The sequence below is a fragment of the Tripterygium wilfordii genome, chromosome 19 (assembly GCF_013401445.1).
Source record: "Tripterygium wilfordii isolate XIE 37 chromosome 19, ASM1340144v1, whole genome shotgun sequence".
NCBI classification, from domain to species: Eukaryota; Viridiplantae; Streptophyta; class Magnoliopsida; order Celastrales; family Celastraceae; genus Tripterygium; species Tripterygium wilfordii.
In genome coordinates this window covers 3,417,916-3,439,611 of record NC_052250.1, presented here as the reverse complement: position 1 = coordinate 3,439,611, position 21,696 = coordinate 3,417,916, and the positions used below count along the sequence as shown (strand labels likewise).

Sequence of the window (21,696 nt, the reverse complement as noted above, 5' to 3'; positions counted from 1 at the left end):
GATTCAAAACCGAGATTGATTCGCTGGGTGTTATTACTCCAAGAATTTGATTTAGAGATAAGAGATAAAAAAGGAGCAGAAAATGTTGTAGCAGATCATCTTTCTCGTATTGTTCAAGCAAACGATGGTGAGAAGACGGAGCTTCCATTGAATGAAACGTTTCCTGATGAACAGCTTTTCTCTGTACAAATTGAGATGCCTTGGTATGCTGATATTGCCAATTACCTTGCAAAAGGTGTTATTCCCAAAAATTGGACTCACCAACAACGGAAGAAATTTTTCTCCACAGCCAAGCATTATTTCTGGGATGAGCCTTACTTATACAAACATTGTGCTGATCAAATCATTCGAAGATGTGTGCCACAGGAAGAACAACAGAGTATTTTACAATTCTGCCATACATTCGCTTGTGGTGGTCATTTTGGTACTCAGAGAACTTCTGCAAAGATTTTACAATCAGGGTTCTATTGGCCAACTCTTCACAAGGATGCCCACATTTTCTGCTCTACCTGTGAAAATTGTCAGAAACTTGGCAACATTTCTCGCAGGAATGAAATGCCACTCAACAATATTTTGGTGGTTGAAATCTTTGATGTTTGGGGAATAGATTTCATGGGACCATTTCCCAAGTCTCATGGGAATGAATATATACTGGTGGCAGTAGACTACGTGTCCAAATGGGTTGAAGCTATTGCAAGCCCAACCAATAGAAGTGAGGTGGTAATTCGGTTACTTCAGGGTGTAATATTTCCAAGATATGGCACTCCACGTGCTATAATCAGTGATGAAGGGAAGCATTTTCTGAACAAGAGTGTGTCTACACTACTTGCCAGGTACAATATCACACATAAGATTGCCACTGCTTATCATCCTCAAACTAGTGGACAAGCTGAGATTTCTAACCGAGAAATTAAACGCATTTTGGAGAAGACTGTGAATATCAAAAGAACTGACTGGAGTATAAAATTGAATGATGCTCTTTGGGCATATCGCACTGCATATAAAACTCCAATTGGCATGTCTCCATATCGTTTGATTTTTGGCAAGGCTTGTCATCTTCCCGTGGAGCTCGAGCATAAAGCATTCTGGGCAATAAAAAGGTTGAATTTTGATTATGATGCAGCTGGTGAGAAGAGGAAACTGCAGCTCAATGAACTTGATGAGCTACGTGACGAGGCATACGAAAATGCGAGGATTTACAAGGAAAAGACAAAAAGATACCATGATCAACACATTGCAATGAAAGAATTTTCTCCTGGTCAAAAGGTACTTTTGTTTAACTCTCGTCTCAAACTTTTTCCAGGGAAGTTACGTTCAAGATGGTATGGTCCATTTCAAGTTGTTCGAGTATATTCCCATGGAGCTGTTGACATTAAAAATTTGGAGACGGGAAACGAGTTCAAGGTTAATGGCCAGCGCCTCAAACCTTATTTGGAAGCTAATCTTGACAGAACTGTCTCCAGCATTACTCTCCAAGATACAGGTAATTGAGTGTTGGGAACACTCTGTCTTGCCCAGACAATAAATACAGCGCTTATGGGAGGCAACCCATACTTCTTTTTCATCTATTTATTTTTATGTAATATTATCTAAAAAAAAAAAAAAAGTCTTCCTCTAGCGTGGAAATGAGCAGCAATAGCCCGGCTAGAGATGGGGCTATAAACATTAGAGGATGGACAACACAGGCTGGAGCACATGTTGGCTGCACTCATGGATATGATACGAAAGTAAAAACATGGCAATGCAACGGCCAGAAATATTTTTTGTCAGGTTGTATTTCTCTGAACCATAGCTTTCCATATATATTTTTCATATTTTATATATATATATATATATATATATATATTTTTCTTCTTTTCCCATTGAGGACAATGCAAGATTTTAAGTGGGGGAGGAACTGGTTTGATAAAAAAAATGAAAAAAAAAAAAATTTGTAGCTAGAGGAGGCAAGTGCTGTGCTACCTTAGGTGCAAGCTTGAAACACTTGTAGTTGATCTCTTGGAGGGATGCCAACTCAACCAGCTAAGTAATTAGTAGTTTGTCCAGGAAACAACCACCGATAAGGTATTTGGGAGTCCTAAGCATGGACTGGACGAAATGTCCATAATTGTAAAGCCCCAAAGTGGAGATACAAAGGACTGTTGACCTTGGTTTGGGTTCCATTGAGCCGACCAGAAACTCTTAGAGAATGACAACCTATTGTAAGGCCTTGTTAGCCTTTTGCCCTTGCTACGGGGTACATCTCTTTAGTTAGGTTGATAGTAACCTAGCATCCAGTCTCAAGGATCCTGGTGTTGAGACAAATTCCGTTTGTTTGCGGTGCTTTGGGAATATTGAGTCTTAGAACCGTTTGTTTGTTAAATATCTATTCTATTTAATGATTGCTAAAAAAAATAATAAAATAAAAATTTTTGATTTGGAAGTCATATTTCTGAATTGGTCTGATTATTTCTGAAGTGTGGATAACAATTTGAGTTGAAAACCCATAATCACTTGTCGATTTTTCTGACTTTAGTTTTGTCTCACCTATTTTATTTAATAATTGGATCAATTGCACAGAATTACATATTTGTGGGGTATGATATTTAAGATTAATTATGAACATTGTGATTTTCTTGAGTTGATTTGGAATTCTTTGAATATTAATATCTTGGGATACATGTATATATTCATATTTAAAAAAAAAAGAAAAAAAAGAAAAAAAAAAAGGAAAAAAACAATTATAAATAAATGGGAGTGTTTATAAGTTTTTCTGCTGAGTAACCGGGCCTCTTGCCTCAGTAAGCAGTGAGTGTTCGCGTAAAAAGGTAGAAAAATCAAGACATCAACCCATGTGATAAGCGAAGTTTTGAAGCCTTTTTGACTCGAGTTATTAAACCCGTTGGGGTGTCTTTACACCTAATGCCCTGAGCCAACTGGATTGGGAGTCATTGGTTGAACGCTTGTTACAAGGGTCATTTAGAAAGCTTAATGAGACTGAGCATTGCACAAGTCACATAAAAATATTATATATAAAAATAAAAAAAAAAATCAATAAATAAAATCCCTTGATATTAATTATTCATTGAGTCTGATGATTCTTGTGATATTGCAGTGTTTGTGTTAATATTATATTAAAGCCACATATTTACGTTTAATTCGCTACGCACTACACATCACGCTAAGATAGAATGGGTGATATGAGATTTAGTCAGAATTATTTGTTTAAGTGATAGTGGTTGGTGGATTCTTAAATATATTCATACTAAAGCGATAATTAGATTCTTCATATATGTGATATGAATTTTCCGAACGCTTAAATTGCTAGGGGCTAGCAATAAGCTGGTTGGGGGTTGTGATAAGAGCCAAAAATATACACTTTTAATAATGAATTATTAAGGCATTTGTCACATAATTAGGGCTTAAAGTGATTATTACACCACTAAAATGCAAATATCATTTTCACTCACTTTGTATTTATTTTTATATTTTCAGGCCCAATTCATACCAATCAATGTTCAACATTTGCTAGCTCATTTCATGAAGAGCCCATATGCTTTTGTCCACTACCATCTTGATCAAATTCTTGATTATCATTTGAAAGCCACCACATGATTTGTCAAAATCATTTGACATCATTCCATGCATCACCATCATTATAGTACAAATTGGACATTCAATGATGGAGACTCCACTTAAATGCAATGATGGAGACTCCACTTAAATGCAATGATGGAGACTCCACTTAAATGCAATGATGGAGATTCCACTTAAATGCAATGATGGTGACTCCACTTATTTTGTCATGGTTGGTCATTCAATGGATGGATAGCTCCTAAATTCCTATAAATAGAGAGCTAGGGGAAGAAAAGAGAACAACATTGAAGGAGGAGAGAAGGAGACAAGAGGAGAAGAAGAATTAGAGAGTGAGTTCTTGAGTTTTTATTTTCTCTTTTACAACAATTCTCTCATATATTCTTTCTAGAATTTTGTGAGATTAATTGTTGGTTTTGTAAACCTAGTATGAGGAACTAATCCTCTTACTAGGGTGATGATGGATCCACTCTATTGTGTCTAAATAAATTTGGTTTGATTAATTATTAGTTTATTTATGTTATGTCAAGTGTTAATTAGCTATTCTTTATTGATAATCAAATCTTGATGCTTAGCTACCATCTAGGTTTGATTACCATGATGCAAATTGAGGCAAATGCCCATGTCCAATTTGAGACAAGCTTCTTGCAATTAATACCGAAGTTACCTAGACATAAATGCCATATGCTAGGATCTTTGTGATCACTACATAAGTTACCATAAATCCTAATGCATTCTTGATTGTCTTAGCCAATCCAAATGCTCATGGTTGGTTGCAATTAAGAATAGGCGTGGTAAGTCAGATGCCCATGACTATTACATAAATTAGGGGACTTGATTTTTGACATGCATGAATGAAATGATAATTGTCGGCTAAATAATTTAAATACAATAGAGTTGGTGAAATTGGATCCCTAGTTTTGTTTATTTGTGTTAATCCTTATTTATTTTGTTTCCATTGATAATTACAAAGAGTTGGAATTGCAGATATTTTATATTCAGTCCCTGTGGGTACGACACTCGTATTTGCCACTTCTATACTACAATTGATTCGTGCACTTGCGAGTATAATTTGGGTTTGGAATCGCTATACTTTTAGCGGGTCATAAACCCTACATCAGTGGGGTTGAAAAGTGATTGGATCATACCCATAAAGAAATGATGCAACTTCGAATCGTTCTTCAAATTGTTAATTTGGTCTTCTCTAATTATTGCTCGGTTCTTGGAGTCGTTCAAGAGAATTGTTCGGAGGATGGTATTGACGCAACTTCGAAGTTCAAATCTTTTAGAGTCTTCGAAGTGGAGTGGGGCAGTGGGCTTAGGACAATTTTACTTTTCAAATGTTTTCAGATGAAGAGGCTCAAATACTTGAGCATGGGATGCATGGGAAGGGAGATCGAAGTTATGTATGTGTTTGGCAGTGTGTTGTAACTGTGTTCAGTTGCAACACACCTCACAGCACCACAGTTTTTTGTGACACGCCAAACAGCTTTTGCGTTCTAACTCACCTCGCAGCACCACAGCTTTTTACCTCACAGCACCTCACCACACTCCCAAACACTTACAATATATGTTGACTTGTCCTACGTAATCAAATTAGGTCAATTATTGTATTTTAGATTAATGTACAAGGTAAACCTTGAGTGATTTTATATTAATATTATTAGTCATCTAATATAAATGTAATTTTGATACGTCAAACGCACCGCACCGCACCACAGTTTTAAAAATTATGCGCCAAACAGCTTTTTACGTTTCAACTCACCTCACAGCACCACAGTTTTATAACTCACAACACCACACCACACCTCACAGCACCTCACAGCATTCCCAAACAAGCCCTATATTATTTTTTATTTTCTCGAGAACTTAGTTTTTTTTATTTACTTTTTGTATGAAGATTTGAACTAGGTGAATTTGAATAAATGTCCAAATATTGAAAGCTTGGGATGTTTAAATTTATTTAATAAAGTTCGATTAAATTTTGATATGATAAAGTATTGCGTTAATTGTATTATTAAAATTTGAGTTAAAGGATACTTATCAGCCTTGCTTGTTTGTAGGATTACCCATAAGTACATAGTGTTGTCACGTCTTTGACCTTCGGGTTGGGGGCGTGACGTTCATCCTGTCGATTGAGGGTAATTATTTAATTTTTTTATCCATAAATAATAATTTGTAACTTTTTTAAACAGAAGAAAGAATTTTTAGAGATGAAGATGTTTTTTAGTATATATAGTTTGATTTTTCCATGGACATGTGGTCTTATTTGAAAAAAAAAAGGTTAAAAAAAAACTATACTGATATTTTTAAGTTGAAAATCTACTTTCTATCTTTTTGGAGAAAAAATAATTTATTTTCCCCAAAAATCAAAGAAAAGTAGAAAAGAGAAGGAAAGTAAATGCAAAAGCTATCCTGCACTCCACCGTGGGTCTCGAGCTGAACCAGCCCATTCCATTACCCACATTGCATATGCTACCAAAGCGGTGTGCGCTTCGTTTCATGAGAAAATCTAGCTCAGAAACTACTGCCGTTTCTTTCTCGCTCTAATTTCTGCTGGGTTTGGAGAGCCATGAGAGTTTTTGTTCTCTATGTTTCTGTTGTTGCTATTTTGTTTGCTTGCACACTTCAATTTCAAGCTCATGGAGCTCCTGCAGGTAACAGTTAGATTTTCTTCTCCAGTAGTTTTAGATTCTTTTGATCTGGCTGGTTATTGTGTTGTTCTTTGTTTTCTTCAAATTCTTCTACTTTCTTACTTGGATTTATTTTCCTTGATATATTCATTACTTTTCTCTGGGTCACTTAATTTATTTGAATTTGTGATCTTATTGTTTTAATACAACTGTGTAAGCACTAATTTTATTCTGTACATTCCTCCATTTACGCTCATTTGGTTTTCAAATGGTTTCAGTGTTTCACTTGTTTTGCTCTAAATAAGATTTTGGGTATGCAGGACCTTGGGTCAAACACTTGTCTTCTCTGCTGAAATGGACCAGGTCAGCTACCAAAACACCCCAACAAGGTTTGTTGAATTTCTGGTTTTAGTTTGTTTTGGCAATTTATTATGATTTCTGTAATTTTCCATCCTGATTTTTTTATTTATTTTACTTTTGGTGATCGATTGTGTGTATTTTGTTCTTTTACAGATGGGAATGTCCTTCAATTTGAGAATGGGTATCTAGTGGAGACTGTTGTGGAAGGAAATGAGATCGGAGTGGTTCCTTACAAGATTCGGGTCTCTGAGGATGGTGAATTGTTCGCTGTTGATGCTATTAACAGCAATGTTGTTAAAATCACTCCCCCATTGTCCCAATGTACGGTTGATCATTCTCTTTTCCCTGCAATCTTTTCTTGCACTTAAACTTCTCCATTTTGTGTTTCCAATGAGTTTTTAGAAATGAAAGGATATCAAAGTCTTGGGTCAATAGTTTTTCTTAAACATCCAGATAGATTAATGATTTCATTAGCCAAAGTCGAATTGAAGCTATTGTGATCTCTTACTTTTCTTGGTGTTCTTAGCAACCAGATGTATGTAATTGCTTTTACACTTGAAATTTGGGAGTTCTTAATTTGTATGTGTCCATTATTTCGGCGACTGTTGCTTTCAGAAAAAATAAATAAATTATGCAACGAAGTTATGTTTGCCAACATAACCTTTCTATTCCATTCTTTCACATGTGGAATGTGTATCATTCACTTCATGAATTTTTAGACAAATAATTTAGATCTTAAGTGATCATTTTTGGGTTTTTGCAGATAGTAGGGCAAGACTTGTTGCTGGGTCATTTCAGGGTTACACAGGGCATGTTGATGGAAAACCAAATGACTCTCGTTTCAATCGTCCCAAAGGGATTACTATGGATGACAAGGGGAATGTGTATGTTGCTGATACCTTAAACCAAGCCATCAGGAAAATTGGAGATGCTGGTATCTGCTGCTCATCTTAGAATTGTGGTTTTATAAACCTACAGTGGACCTAAAATAGATATACTTTTATTAGCTTTTGTACCTACGGAATCAGCATTATGATATAAGACAGATTTGTTTAAGGTTTTGAATACTTTCAAGTACTAAACTCTTTAAATTAGAAGTTCTGGAACCTCCTTTGTATTGACAACCTTATTGAAATTTGTTATGAAGGAAGCAACTGTACATTCTATGTAAAGTAAAACTTGCTAACTTAATAATGTGTTTAGGTGTGACAACCATTGCTGGAGGGAAGTCAAACATTGCTGGCTATAGAGATGGGCCCAGCGAGGATGCAAAATTCTCAAATGATTTCGATGTGGTATATGTTCGGCCCACCTGTTCATTGTTGGTTATTGATAGAGGAAATGCTGCTCTTCGACAAATCTCTCTTAACCTAGAGGAGTGCGATTACCAATCTAGTTCTGTTTCAGCCTCAGGTTTGGTTCTTATATAATCTAATTTACATATTTGTTTGTGAATTTTGCTTTAGTTTGTCCTTGTAGCAAGTGTGATGTGTTTGAATACAGGGGGCCTCTTATCTTTTATTTGTGGGTGTACTAGCAGTTTCTGCTACATTGAATGTTATCCATGTCTATGTGGGTGCCTTCTAAGTTATTATGTATATGCATGTGCATTCTACCATATGAGGAGATGCTTATGGTATTGGATGGAATAAGTTAAAGTTTCTCTTTCGAAGAATATTTACTGTATTTATAACTGTTGAAATTGATGGGTATTTAATGTCAAAGAGGATCACAAACAAAATATGCTGCTTGCCAAATAGATCCAAACATATAAAGGGGATTTGAAGCCACTTTAGGCTTTCCAAAATTAAGAACAAATCATGGTCAATGGTTTGGATTTTTGGTGCATGAGCTTTTTTGTCTTACTGTAGTTTACTTGCCAATCATGGAGTCATATGGTGAGGAGTGGGGATATTGAAGAAAATGGTGCTATGTCGTTGATGGCTGTCAAATTGAAGCCTTTTAAGTTTTAATTACATGACCGCTTTGTGTTCTTAAAACGATTAGGGTTTTAACCATTTAGTGATCAGTGAAAAACGATGAAGCTTTTCTGAGATTTGGATGCCCAAGCAAGCACTTTAACAAAAATTTACCCTTTTTTCCTAGCATTCTGTTGATTAGATGTCAAGGTAAAACTGCCATAACCCTCTGCAATACTCTAATATAATTTCTGGATTTACTGGTTACATAGTTCCTTCTTCTTTACACTAAACCTTTTTAATGGTTGCATGGAAAATTGAATTAACATAAAAATTCATTAACAGAACTTGGTTTTGCTTCCCCACCCTCTCCTCCCTAAATGTTCGCACCATTTTCAGAAACACTATAAAGTATTTCCAATATAATTCCACTTAATGCATTCATTTATACCTTTTAGGGGCAGCCTATCCAGTTTACTTGGCATAATAATATGCCTAGTATCTCCTGTTGTTAGTAGTAATTGACGAAGAAGAAGTAAGGTGTCTATCATCTTTTAGGATTTCATCTACGTTGTGTGCTCGAAAATGTTGAAACAGTGTTATTGAATATTAATGTTTAACCTGTTGTAGTTCCTATTAGTCTTATGCAATTATTGTTGTGCTTATAATATATGTTAGAATATATATAAATGATGTGAAATGCCCCAAAAATATAAACAAGGCTTCGTTATATGTCATATGAGGGGCATCATAAATGGATACACTTAAAATCTAAAAGAGGGAAGATGAATATTGAATCATAGAAGTTGATGAATGAGGATCAAAATTGATGCTAGGAAATACCTGTATGGTTTTTGCAGCTTTCTTGCATCTAACGGTAAAAAGAAAAGTATTTCTAATTGATACTATCTTCAAGACTTTTTTTAACGTTGTGCATAAATATAGCTAAGACAGATTAAGGATTAAGATTAGTCAGTAGCAAGTAGAGCAGGCCTATTGAGGTTATGTTGAAGGAAGGTTGCTTGACATTGTTTGGTTGAATAGAGATTTTATTAAAGCACCTATTGGTGGTTCTGTGGAATTGAAGTCTCTGGTTTCTTTTCATGTGAAGTCAGCCAGAAGATAGGCATAGGATGATAGGAATGAATCGAGTAATCTTCTTCTTAGTTCTATCCAAGGCCAAGTTACTCCAAGCAATGGGCTCTTTGTCAACAAAACAAGTAGTATCCCAGTGAATTCCAATTAAATTCAGACCCGACACCTATATTTTCTCATTCCAAGGACTGTGAAGGAGAAAACTATTTATTTTCTCATTTTTTTTTTCTGGACAGAGAAAGCATCTGCTAGTCATAGACACTCACATTCTTTTTGAGTTATCTGCCTTCAAAATCTTTCCCTAAACCGCATCCCCATGAAAATTGGTCTTACTTAGTTCCTTGTAATAAGGATTTACTATGAAAACATTATTTTTGGTGTGTTTCTGGTAGAGATTGTCTCCTATAGAAGGATTGATGTTTGTGTTATAAATAGCATGCCAGAACCTCACAAAAGGATCCACTTCCAAGTTCCAAATCCTGTTCATATGTAATGAAATCGACGTCACATGATAGGCCAGCAGGGGAAGTGTCTAAAGAATCACTTATGAAAGTATATTTTTGTGAAGCCAGGTTGTAAATTTCAGAGATTCCCTTTCACAGGCGATTGACCTTTCCACTTGTTCTCCAAAAGCAGATGTTGTTACCCCTCCAAACCTTTAAGCAAGTATAGTTAAACCATTCTTCCCACCCTTTTCTAATATAACTCCATTTAATAAAAATATTAACTCCAGTCCCCAGTTCCATTTGCTTCTCTTATTTACTTTGACATCCAACCATTTCTGTGCATTTCATACTTAGCGATAATGACTTCTCCGGAGATGCTCCTTGTTTTTTTGAAACTTCCAAAGCCATTTCCTGAGCATGCTTTGTTGAAAATAACTGGAGAAGAAATCCTGAGGCCACACCATCCAAATCTCTATGATGCTTGGTTATGTTCCACACACCTGAGGAGCCTGTATTGTTTTGCTTCCGTTCTAGCAGCATAAGCAATAGGGATATGATTGAGGGACATGGTAGACAGAGTGATGTTGGAGAGCACTTTTGAATTTTGATTAGGGTGAGCCTACCTGCTTTTGAGAGGCTATCAATTTTCCATCCACACACAATGATCCTTATGTTTGGTGCTTATGTGTCTGTCATTGCCAAAAATCAAATGCAAGCAGTATTTTTTTTCATCGTCACTTATTTTTCAGGTTGCCCCCTACTGAAACATATTTCTTGGGTTTTTGGCAGATGTGTTTATGGTTGTTAGCGCTGTCTTGGTTGGATATGCTGTGTGCATCCTGCAGCAAGGATTTCAACCGTCTTTCCTGGCAAGAACTGCTGTAAGTAAAATTTTAGAATGCCATCCACAATTTTTCTGCTCAACGGTGAACTTAGAATGCTTACAACTGTTTCACATTAATAGTCCCTCAAAGTTATTTTAACAGCCTATTGTGTGAGTGTCCCGAAAAAAATATTTTGTCGATTTGCATTCTCAAAAAGAAGAATGAAGAAGAAAGCGAAAATGTCGAAAAGCCTCCTTTTAACTATATTTGCAACATGGCCAATGAAGGTTTGCTGGCATCTTTTTGTATATGGTTTCAGTGTATCATTGCTTCTCTTTTTTTTTTTTGTTTGTTTGTTATCTTGGCCTACTCATTCTTTAAACTGAACAGTTTATATAAAAATCAACAGTATTTCTGCTTCGCCCACTTTCTGTGGTGGTTTTAGTACTTAAATGCTTTGTTTCTGACTTTGTGAAAGCATCTAATTTTGGTTGTGCCTATGGAGTCTACATGCTGCAGCTACTTATCCTTTTTCATGCACTTTTATTCTCGGTTTAATTTAATGCATATAAATGCAGCAACAACATTCAGAAAGTGAATATGAGGACCAAACAAGCAAGGAGAAACCCGCTCTTGTAATGGATAGCATGAAGGAGTCCCCTGGGTGGCCATCATTTGGACAGCTGATCATCGATCTGTCAAAACTTGCAGTGGAAGCCTTAGGTGGTATTTTTCTTTATTTCGTCCCTTCTCGTTTCAAATCAGGTGGAGCCATGAAAGGCCTTACACCACTGAAAGATCGCTTAAAGTTGCCTGAAGATGAAGCTGAGACGCCATTGGTTCACCGACAGAGTACTCTTCCTTCTCTTTCTGAAACCCAGCAGGTCAATGCGCCGAATGCTACTGATAAATATTCAGAAGCAAAGGCCAAAAAAATAAAATCTGCTAGCTTCAAGGATCCTTCCTTGTCAAGCAAGCACCGGTCATCCAAACGACAAGAATATGCTGAATATTTCGGATCAGGTGAAGTTCCTTCGTTTACAAGGTCTAAGACCCAGAAAGAAAGAACAAGACATCGTCAGCGAGACAAAAGTGGAGAGGCAGGTGTCAGTGCAGTTGCGCCAGAGAGGAAACCTGTTGACATGAATCCAGTTAATTATGAAAACCCAAAGTTCAATTATAACATCAGGAGCAAGTATACGCCTGATAATTCCTACCACTTTTGAAGAAAATCTCTGATCTTTAAAAACAACCAACCCTAGCTCTGTAGCTCTACATTTAGCTCTGTGTTCATTTTGTGCTGGTATGTTTTCTTTTAAGCTGGTCTTTGTATAACTTCAAAGAAGGATATATGAATATTAGAGATCTTCATTGATGAATAGATTCATATCTCCAAGCAATCATATGTATGCTAGACATCTCTACTTATGAGTTAATTCAGGACATTTTTTGGTCTGTTGGGTGCTACACATGCCAGGGCAGCATTACTGGCTGTTGGGGTCGTGGCAGACCGTCGAGAGTATACCTCATGTCTCCTCTCAATGGGATGCATCTTTACGGTTATACTTGTCAAATAAACTTACTGTGATTATGTTGTGATTGTGCAATATGTTAGCTGTAGTTTTGGTGAGTTCAAATACCAATTTTTGAAGGAAAGTAGCTATAGAAATAAGCACAAGGGGCGCTTGCTATTGCCTCAACGAGGGACAACCTGTGCCTTTTCTTTGTTTTCTTTGTTACAAAAGCAAAAACAAGAAATAGTTACTTGAGGAACATAGATGAGCTTTTAACCACAGTATTGTCCTTGACTCCTTCCTTGAAACCAAAAGAACAAAAGAAGGAAAAAGTAATAAAGGTATACCCAAAAACTCTATAATAAATAGTTGACCTTAACAACTTCAAGAAGCATAATCCATACTTCAACTTCTAGGAGCACCAAAAGGACAAATGCAATGTCGAAAAGCATCTCATTAGGGCTTTAAGAAAGGAAGTTATTAATTATGATCACAACTAAAATAACAATCTATACCAACATTGACCGAGTACATTTACAATTTAGTAACAGAGATCACACATTATCTATTTCTTGAGGGACAACCTGTGCCTTTTCTTTGTTACAGATTGTTCCTTATGATCCGGTGCATCATCAACGATCGAATCATCCTTCTGGATGCTCCCTCCAGCCCATCTAGACCGATTTGTGCAAAGATCGAGCATTCCTCAACTGCAGATTATAGTGAACATAGGCTAGCTTCTTCAAATGTTCTTCTTCAGTAGGATTGTTCCCTATTGAGAGCAACTTGTCAGCTAGACTTCTGTTGGTATTGTATCTTGAACCAATATCGCAAGTTTGGCCTAAGATTCTGATTGCCACTCTCTGCAGTTCAGGGCAATCTCTTCCATATTGTGACCACCATAACACTGTCAACCAAAAAAATTTATGCAAAACAATTCATGGAATGTTTTCAAGATATGAATTGACATAGCAGAAATTTTAACTAACCTGGGGGGAGAGTGTCCCTTATGTGAACAGCACGGCCTTTCCTAAAACCACCTTTGGCTTGTCTATAATCCTCAAGCTGTTTAAATATCAACTCTTGAGTCGTTTTATCGTGTACCAGCTGCAAGATACTATCCTTTAGTCCATTATCCACCTCTGCATCAAGAAAGAAATCTTCAGCGTAAAAGTAACATGGGTTTAGGTAATATCCTGCAGCATGTAGTGGGACATGAAGATAATCATTCCATATATCATCGATCACATCCGATATTTCTTCGTATAATGATTCCCTCTCCTCTAATTCCTTCTCAATCAAAGCCTTTACTTCATCAATCGTGTTGTAAATATAAGCAACAGATGGTTTCTGGGGCCGATCAATCGAATAAATGACATTGATAAGTGGAATTGTTGCCTTGATGATTAGTTCTCCTTCTCTCCAAAAGGACTTATCTTTTACCAGATCAGTCATTCTTTTGCCTTTTTTGCTTGAACCCCAAGTTGATTTAGTCCATTCAGAGGACGCAAAAAATCCCTTCAAGCTCTGCTCATGGCACAAAATGTTCTCCAATGTTAAGAACGGCATTGCAAACATGATATTAGAATGCACGACAAGGCTATCTATATCAGAAAAATCCTTAAATCGGATCATAACTGTTGGATTGCCATGGATGTACTTGGTGATAAATTTGGCATCCTCTATAATCTTCTTTACAGTCTTAATCATCAAAATCCTTCCCAACATGAGGCCAATACAGTAAGACAAGCTCATTGCACAAGACACGGAAGTCTCCTTCCTATTAAACTCCAGGTTGAATCTCTCGGTCCGAAAAGTCCCCGAATTAGCAATGACTTGTACTACATTGCCTACTCCAACTGCCACGATAATTTGATCCAGCAATAAGTTCAGGGCAACAGTATTACCAACCAAGGACGAAATATCTGATGATTGATGATACACAGTGCCCTCCCAAGAATCCACCAGAAAATTAACAAGGTGTTGACCCTTGTCATTGACCCAATCATCAACAAGTATGCTGCATCCTGTGTCTGCCCAAGAATCCTTTATGTTGTTGAAGTGACTCTTCATATCTTCAAACTCATCCTCAAGGATTGAACCTCTCAGTTCTTGAAGATTTGGCATGTTATACTCCACCAGACCCTCTTCAAATGTAGCACTGATAATTCTCCTAAAGCTAGGAGAATTGACAACATCAAAGTCGACTCCAGTTTCATAAATGAATCTTCCAATGCATCTGCTGGCTTCAGTTTGTGACCACGATGTCGCTTCAGTTCTGTTACTTGTGCTAGCAAAAGCAGGAACAAGTGAAGCCCTTCTCTCATTCACTTTGTTCCAAAAGTGTTTCCTGATGTTTTCAGGAACTTGCGCGCAAGGTTTTACATCTCCTCTCACTCCTCCTAAATGGCTCTCAAGACGGTTGAAGCAACTCACTTCATTTGCACAGTAGTTGCACTGAACCCTCGTCTTTTGTTCATCAACCATGACGCCATAGTCACGAGCATCAATTGAGTTATCAGTTCCTGCCATATTCCAAGGGTAATCCTTGCCTGCAGAGTGACAAGAAATTGTGATGAATTATTCAATATACAACTTACAGGGTCAAGGGGGGCCCGTGTTGTGGCAAAAGCACTACAGGACAGTTATTGGTTCAAAACACTATAAATTATCTTTTATGTGGATCCCACAAAACTTCAAAAATTTGTTTAATACAATTGAAAGTATAAAAAACATGTACTACACACTGTATTCTTGTAGTAACTACAGCTCCCCTCATCCCAACAGCCATCATCCAACATATGTACATAAGCACAATAAATTTTATTTACCTAAGGGGAAATACGTCTAGATTATTAATCTCTAACATAATTGATTAACCAAGACAAAATATAGATCAATCATTGCTATGCATTACTAGATATGGAATTACAAAGAAAGATAGCTAAAATCAAAATTGAAATCGAGAAACAACATAAGAACCTATGATCAATATTATACATGTACCTCAAAGAAATGATGCTAAAGAGTTGATAGAATTGAATGGTGGCTTCTCTTTACAAACAGTAAATCGAACGTGAAATATTTTAGCAGAGCTGCAAGCAGTCTTCGCCCTTTCTTTTGGTTGAATCAGAGACCTAATTCAACACCAATAGAGGAAAATAATGTTTTAATGGAACTTTTTCAAAATTATAATAACCTTTTTCGTTTTCCTACTTGAGGCCTCACCTACTCCTCTTGGCGTCACTCGGAATCAAATATCGAAATATGAAACATGCCTTTCGGGCATTTTTTCATAGTTATCCACCAGTTGGCTCGACAGTTTTGGAAAACAATTAAACGCTTATTTTTCAAATATATATATAATTTGATTAGTTATAAATATAATTGTTGTAAAAGTCAATGGTATTTCTGTTGATTACTAAAAATTTATCCAATAAGTTATTACCATTCTAGCATTATTGAGAAATCACATGCCAAAACTCATTAAAAAGATTAAGATGTTTAGTACGGCTATTTATCATTTCTAAAGGTTCAAAATACATATTAGAAAGATTAAAGTTTACTATTTATAAAGCTACAAATTGGTTTACTTAAATGTATTATAAATAATCCTTGTTTCATTTTATATTCTTAATTTCAATTTTGAAGGAGGGAGGAACCAAACCTTGCACTTTGTACGGACTGCTACTAGGCTACAATAGCGTCTAATTTATAAATAATAATTTCTATGATCATCTAGTATGAAGTACTTCGAATAATGATAGTCATATACACTTATGCATTTTTTACTTCATATGTTAAACTGTCTATTAAAAAAACCACAGTGACAATGCTTTTGGATAATTATGCATGGAAAGTTCATAAAATAAATTTACATGTAACGTATGGTCAAGTATATTCTGTTCTGTCCAACAATTACAAGTAAAGATGAGTAAAAGAAATTATTAATATTTTAAACATAAAATTTTTATTGAGGTACCAAGCTGGTGCAAACCATAACTTACACAGTGCCTAAACTTATAGACCCAAGAACTTCAGCTACACTCAAGAACAATATACTCTTGCCTTACCAAAAACTTTCCCGTTCTATAACATCCTCTCATTCAAATTATTTTATAGAAACATAATTCTCACTTGCATAGATCTGAAACTACTGGTTGTGTGACATCAATGAATCACATAATCTCTTCTTTGTTTAGAGTTCAACCATTTGAAAACTTCGAAAAATTAAATCAATCAAACTACCAAAACCAAAACCATATCAATCATCAAGAATCACAGAAGCACGAAACTATCTTCTTAAGGACCAAAAAATAAAAAAAGAAAATATAATAATAATTGAGGAGGAAAAAACCCCCTAGCTTCTTATACGCTGCACAGTCTTAAATTTGTACACAAAAAGTAAAATTAAAATATAGATATCAAAGTATGGTCATTGATCAAACCTGGACGATAAATATGCACAAATAATTTTTTGGCGAATTGCTGATCTGTTACTTTGACAGTCCCACGAACATGTGGCCTTCATTGTCATCAAAATCCATTCCAGCACGAGGACAATGCAGTATGATGCCCAAAATACAGATATCTGCCTTCTATTGAACTCCAGGTTGAATCTCTCGGTTCAAAAAGTCAACGAATTAGCAATGACTTGTACTACTTTGCCTACTCCAACTTGTGCAATCACTTGGTCAATTAAGAAGTTCAAGGCAACAGTATTTCCAATCAAAGATGAAATACCTATTGATTGAATACTTCATGTTTGATTGGAAATACACAACTCCTCTTCTCTAATTCCTTTCGATCAAAGTCTTTGCCTAATCAATCATGTTGTAAATATAAGCAACAGAGGGTTTCTGGGGCTGATCAATCAAATAAATGACATTGATAAGTGGAATTGTTGCCTTGATGACCAATTCTCCTCTTCTCCAAAAGGACTCATTTCTTACCAGATTAGTCATTCTCTTGGCTTTCTTGTTTTAACCCGGAGTTGATTCGGTCCACTCAGAGGATGCAAAAATTCTCCTCAAACTCTGCTGAATGCTGATGATACACAATGTTCTCTGATGTTAAGAACGGCATTGAAAACATGATATTTGAACGCACGACAAGGCTATCTGTATCAGAAAAATCCTTAAATAGGATCGTAAGAGCTGGATTGCCATGGATGTACTTGGTGATAAATTTGGCCTTCTCTACAATCTCTTTTACAGTCTCAATCATCAAAACCCTTTCCAACATGAGGCCAATACAGTAAGACAAGCTCATTGCCCAACACACATGCGTGCTTCTTATTAAACTCCAGGTTGAATCTCGAAAAGTCGCCAAATTAGTAATGACTTATACTACATAGCCTACTCCAACTGTCACAATCAGCAATAAGTTCAAGCCAACAATAATACCAACCAAAGACGAAATATCTGATGATTGATGATACACGGTGCCCTCCCAAGAATCCACAAGAAAATTAACAAGGTGCTGACCCAATCATCGACAAGTATGCTGCATCCTGTGTATGCCCAAGAATCCTTTATGTTGTTGAAGTGATTCTCCAAATCTTCAAACTCATCTTCAAGGATTGAACCTCTCAGTTCTTGGGAGATTCAGCATGGCATAATCCACCTGGCCTTCTTTGAAGGAAGCACTAATAATTCTCCTAAAGCTAGGAGAATTGACCACATCAAAGTCGACTCCAGTTTCATAAATAAATCTTCGGATGCATCTACTGGCTTCAGTTTGCAACCAAGATGTCGCTTCAGTTCAGTTACCTGCACTACCAGAAGCAGGAACAAGTGAAGCCCATCTCTTATTCACTTTGTTTGAAAAGAGATTCCTGATGATTTCAGGAACTTGCATACAAGGTTTTACGTCTCCTCTCACTCCTCCTAAATGGCTCTGGAGACGGTTGAAGCTACTCACTTCCTTTGCACAGTAGTTGCACTGAACTCTCTTTCCACGTCATTTTCGCGAGCATTGATCGAGATCTCAGTTCCTGCCATGTTCCAAGGGTAGTGCTTGCTTTCCTGCAACGTAAGAAGTGAACATGAGCTAGTATCAAACTTACAGGTTTAAAACACCAAAAAATGATTGTTTATGTGGTCTCCTGCAAGAATTCAAGTTTTGACCAATATTGTCGAAATGTTAAAAATACTCTGTTTTCTAGGAAGCAAATGAAGACAAGTCTTCAGTCTTCACCATGTCAAAATACATTTTCTGCAGACTAACAAAGTAAGAGTGAAAACATTTTTTAGGAAATGAGAACAAAGAATGAAAGCACAAAGATAGTTTGCAAACCAAACAGTCTCACTGTCTAGTTTAATATGCTATTACAACAGAATGTATGTTTAAATTACTTTTTAAAATTTAAATATGATTTGAGTTCCTTTGTAAATTGTTTGCACAGTAAGGATAATAAATCTAATCCAAACCTCGGAGGTAACAAACTTACTCGGTATTTACAATGTTGCAAGGAAAAGTATAACTTGAAAAGGTTATAATTTTTTATCCAATTTTACAAAGCCACCCAAAAACAAATTTGAATCCACTCAAACATACAGTTTTCCTAAAGCAAACAACTACAACAAATATATCCAAAGAATTGTAGCTTCGCTCATTAACAATATACTGTTACATCTCACAAAAAACTTTCCTCATAATTTAGACAACTCAACTATTAATTATTGATCTTCCTTATGCGCTTATATATTCTTTTTCCTTCTTCTATAAAAAAAATGTAACCACAGCTAAGATCTACTTGCATGAACAGCAGTACTCTAATCATTCAAATTACTTACTTTACATGACCTATTGCACTCTAAATCTAGAACAAAATTATCACTAACGTGTTCAAAAGAAAACATGGATGACTACATGGCAATTATGAGCCATCAATACTCCAATGAGAAAAGGGATTCAATGAGTATGTCTTTAATGTTGGTGTTCAGCAACATCTAAACTTGGAAATGTTAAAGTCATTAAACTAGAAAAACATGATTAATTATTTGCTGCCAAACATTTAAGGCTCTGTTGCTGTTGTGTGGAAAGGTATTTAGTCAATTTGCAGGGGAATCTTTTTATGCTTGGTCATGCGCGATCCGATGGATTTAGGATTATACAACTGCAGTAGTTTGTGCGACGGTGAGTATTACGTACATGTGGCGGGCATATCTTTAAACCAGTTTAAAAGGTTGTTAATAAGACGATGAAAACTCCGGGTGGAGAGCCAAGCAACGGCATTTATTTTAGGAAGAAGAGAATAAAAAAGGTTGAACCTATTTTAGTTAGGGTTATAGAAAGAAAACATCGCTGGTAATTTCTTCTTGTTTTGAAGGGTAACCATTTCTCGAATTCGACTTTCTATTTATCCTTCTGGTTCATTTATTTCTACTTGCTATTGAAATCAGTTCAGAAAAATCAATAAAAGATATTCAAAAAACTCCATTAGATAGTCGAGCTGCTCTTTCACTGAATTGTCTCACTTTTTCCTTTAATTGTAGAGTTCAACCGCTTGAAAACTTCAAAAAAATAAATCAATCAAGTTAACAAAGGCAAATCAATCATTCAGAATCACGTAAGCTTTAAACAATGATAGTGAGGGCCAACAAATTATAAAAACAGAAATAAAAGACTAGCTTCTTATACCTACACAGTCTAAAATTTGCACATGAAAATTAAATCAAAATATAGACTTCAAAGTATGTCATTGATCAAACCTGCCTGAAGATGCAGAAATAAAACATTTTTTGGTGGATTGTTGAACTGATTCTTGACGATCCCCATAAACAAGCGGCCTTCATCGTCATTGTCATCGTCTGCAATCTCTGAGTTCATCGTGTAAGACTGAAGCGGCTGAGATTGGACGGAAGGACGCCTCCCACTATCTCCGTTTTTTTCTTTTATGTCGACTGTTTTCTATAATAAATTTAGGGCTTCTATTATATAGTGAATGTTAAGCCCTACTATCTTTTTTAAGCCCTTCAACGCTTCTACCACCGGCTGCGAAGAGGAGGAGCCGGAAAGTGGTGAGCCATGAAAGGGTTTTTTTTTTTTCTCATGTACAATTCGTACGGATTTTATTTTTCAATGTAGCATTGTTTTTTTAATACAAGTACAAATACAATATACAACACACCATCAGATTAAGCTTATGAAAGTATAGATGTCAACAGCTTCCACGCAGGAACAGACTATCAAGTTCAGGTAGTGGCAGATTAAGCTCACACACCTCCTTATAAATATTTGGAGGAGGTGAGACTAAAATCCATGACCTTAGTCAGAGATTTTATTTTTCAATATAGCATTAGGTTGTAAATATTACTCAATCTATCATTCTGAGCCTACATGACACCACAAAAAGACATGATAATTTATTACATCTCTTTCGTGTGTTAGCCTATATCAACCTTATTTTTTTTTTTACATGCATTAAGAAATGATAAAGTTTGAGAAAAGGAGACAAAGATGATAATGCTCAATGGGTCACCTTACACATGCAATCACACATCACTTCATGGAGTAGACACCTCTCACCAATAATTGATGTGTTCTGCTGCCCTTAAATCCTGCCACCAGTTGGATGTTTCCCTCACACCACCTCACACCTCTCACCTTTCTTCAGTCTCCACTTGCTGCTATCGACGACACACTACTGCAAAGGTAATCTATATATATGTAATATTTATATATATAAATATTGTTTAGAGTATATATATATATATATAATTGTTCTTTATGCATCTGATTAGATTATTACTTGTGCTTTGAAGGGAATATGGATCCTAGGGCTAACACAGTGAACTTAAATGTAATTCCAAATTTGATATCACAAGAGGATATATGTGCTCTCAGCACTGATACATTCAGCCACAATGATCTTCGATCCGATGATTCTGAAGAAGAGGACGAGATCTTGGAGAATGATGATGATGCTCATGCTGAGCATCAATACGAGATTGACCAGTAGTCTTAGTTTCATGGCAATATGGGCGTAGGGCCTTCGACATTCTCATAGTTTCAGAGCAATATGGACGCAGGGCCTTCTGCATACTTCAACATCATGGTAATATGGGTGTCGGGACGTCTACTCACTATATGGAGCCTCTAGCTCCAAAATTTATAAATGTTAGCTGGGCCAACCAAGTTGTGGATAGTCAGTGGATGTAACAAGAAGTTCAACTCCAAAATACAAATGAAAACTTGTATGTCGGAGCACAATTTGCAACAAAGGCAGAACTGATTTATGCTATGAAGATGTACCACATTGAAGCACATGCGCAATACAAAGTAACACACTCTGATCCTAGTCGTCTTATATTGAAGTGCAAAAAAGG

General features: G+C 36.1%; 2 protein-coding genes across 5 annotated transcripts; one reads left to right on the top strand and one right to left on the bottom strand.

The window, feature by feature from the left end:
- Positions 1-5,988: 5,988 nt before the first annotated feature.
- Positions 5,989-12,305, top strand: LOC119985020. 3 transcript variants are annotated; one of them, XM_038829171.1, is made up of 7 exons: positions 5,989-6,230; positions 6,527-6,595; positions 6,720-6,887; positions 7,334-7,450; positions 7,770-7,979; positions 10,816-10,907; positions 11,429-12,305. In XM_038829171.1, the coding sequence occupies exons 1-7, from the start codon at positions 6,146-6,148 to the stop codon at positions 12,074-12,076; spliced, it is 1,389 nt and encodes a 462-aa protein (XP_038685099.1). In that variant the 5' UTR covers positions 5,989-6,145; the 3' UTR covers positions 12,077-12,305. The 3 variants fall into 3 exon arrangements, with proteins under 3 accessions (XP_038685099.1, XP_038685098.1, XP_038685100.1); XM_038829170.1 differs by having other exon boundaries at positions 5,992-6,230; positions 7,330-7,500; XM_038829172.1 differs by having other exon boundaries at positions 5,999-6,230; positions 7,330-7,450.
- A 397-nt stretch (positions 12,306-12,702) lies between these two features.
- LOC119985866 lies at positions 12,703-20,403 on the bottom strand. Of its 2 annotated transcripts, XM_038830313.1 has the most exons (4): positions 20,080-20,403; positions 16,813-18,390; positions 13,354-14,916; positions 12,703-13,271 (listed from the first exon to the last, which is right to left on the bottom strand). In XM_038830313.1, exons 3-4 carry the CDS (start codon positions 14,894-14,896, stop codon positions 13,039-13,041), a joined length of 1,776 nt encoding a protein of 591 aa, XP_038686241.1. In that variant the 5' UTR covers positions 14,897-14,916; positions 16,813-18,390; positions 20,080-20,403; the 3' UTR covers positions 12,703-13,038. The 2 variants fall into 2 exon arrangements, with proteins under 2 accessions (XP_038686241.1, XP_038686242.1); XM_038830314.1 differs by lacking the exons at positions 16,813-18,390; positions 20,080-20,403 and adding an exon at positions 15,371-15,841.
- Between the last annotated feature and the right edge of the window lie 1,293 nt (positions 20,404-21,696).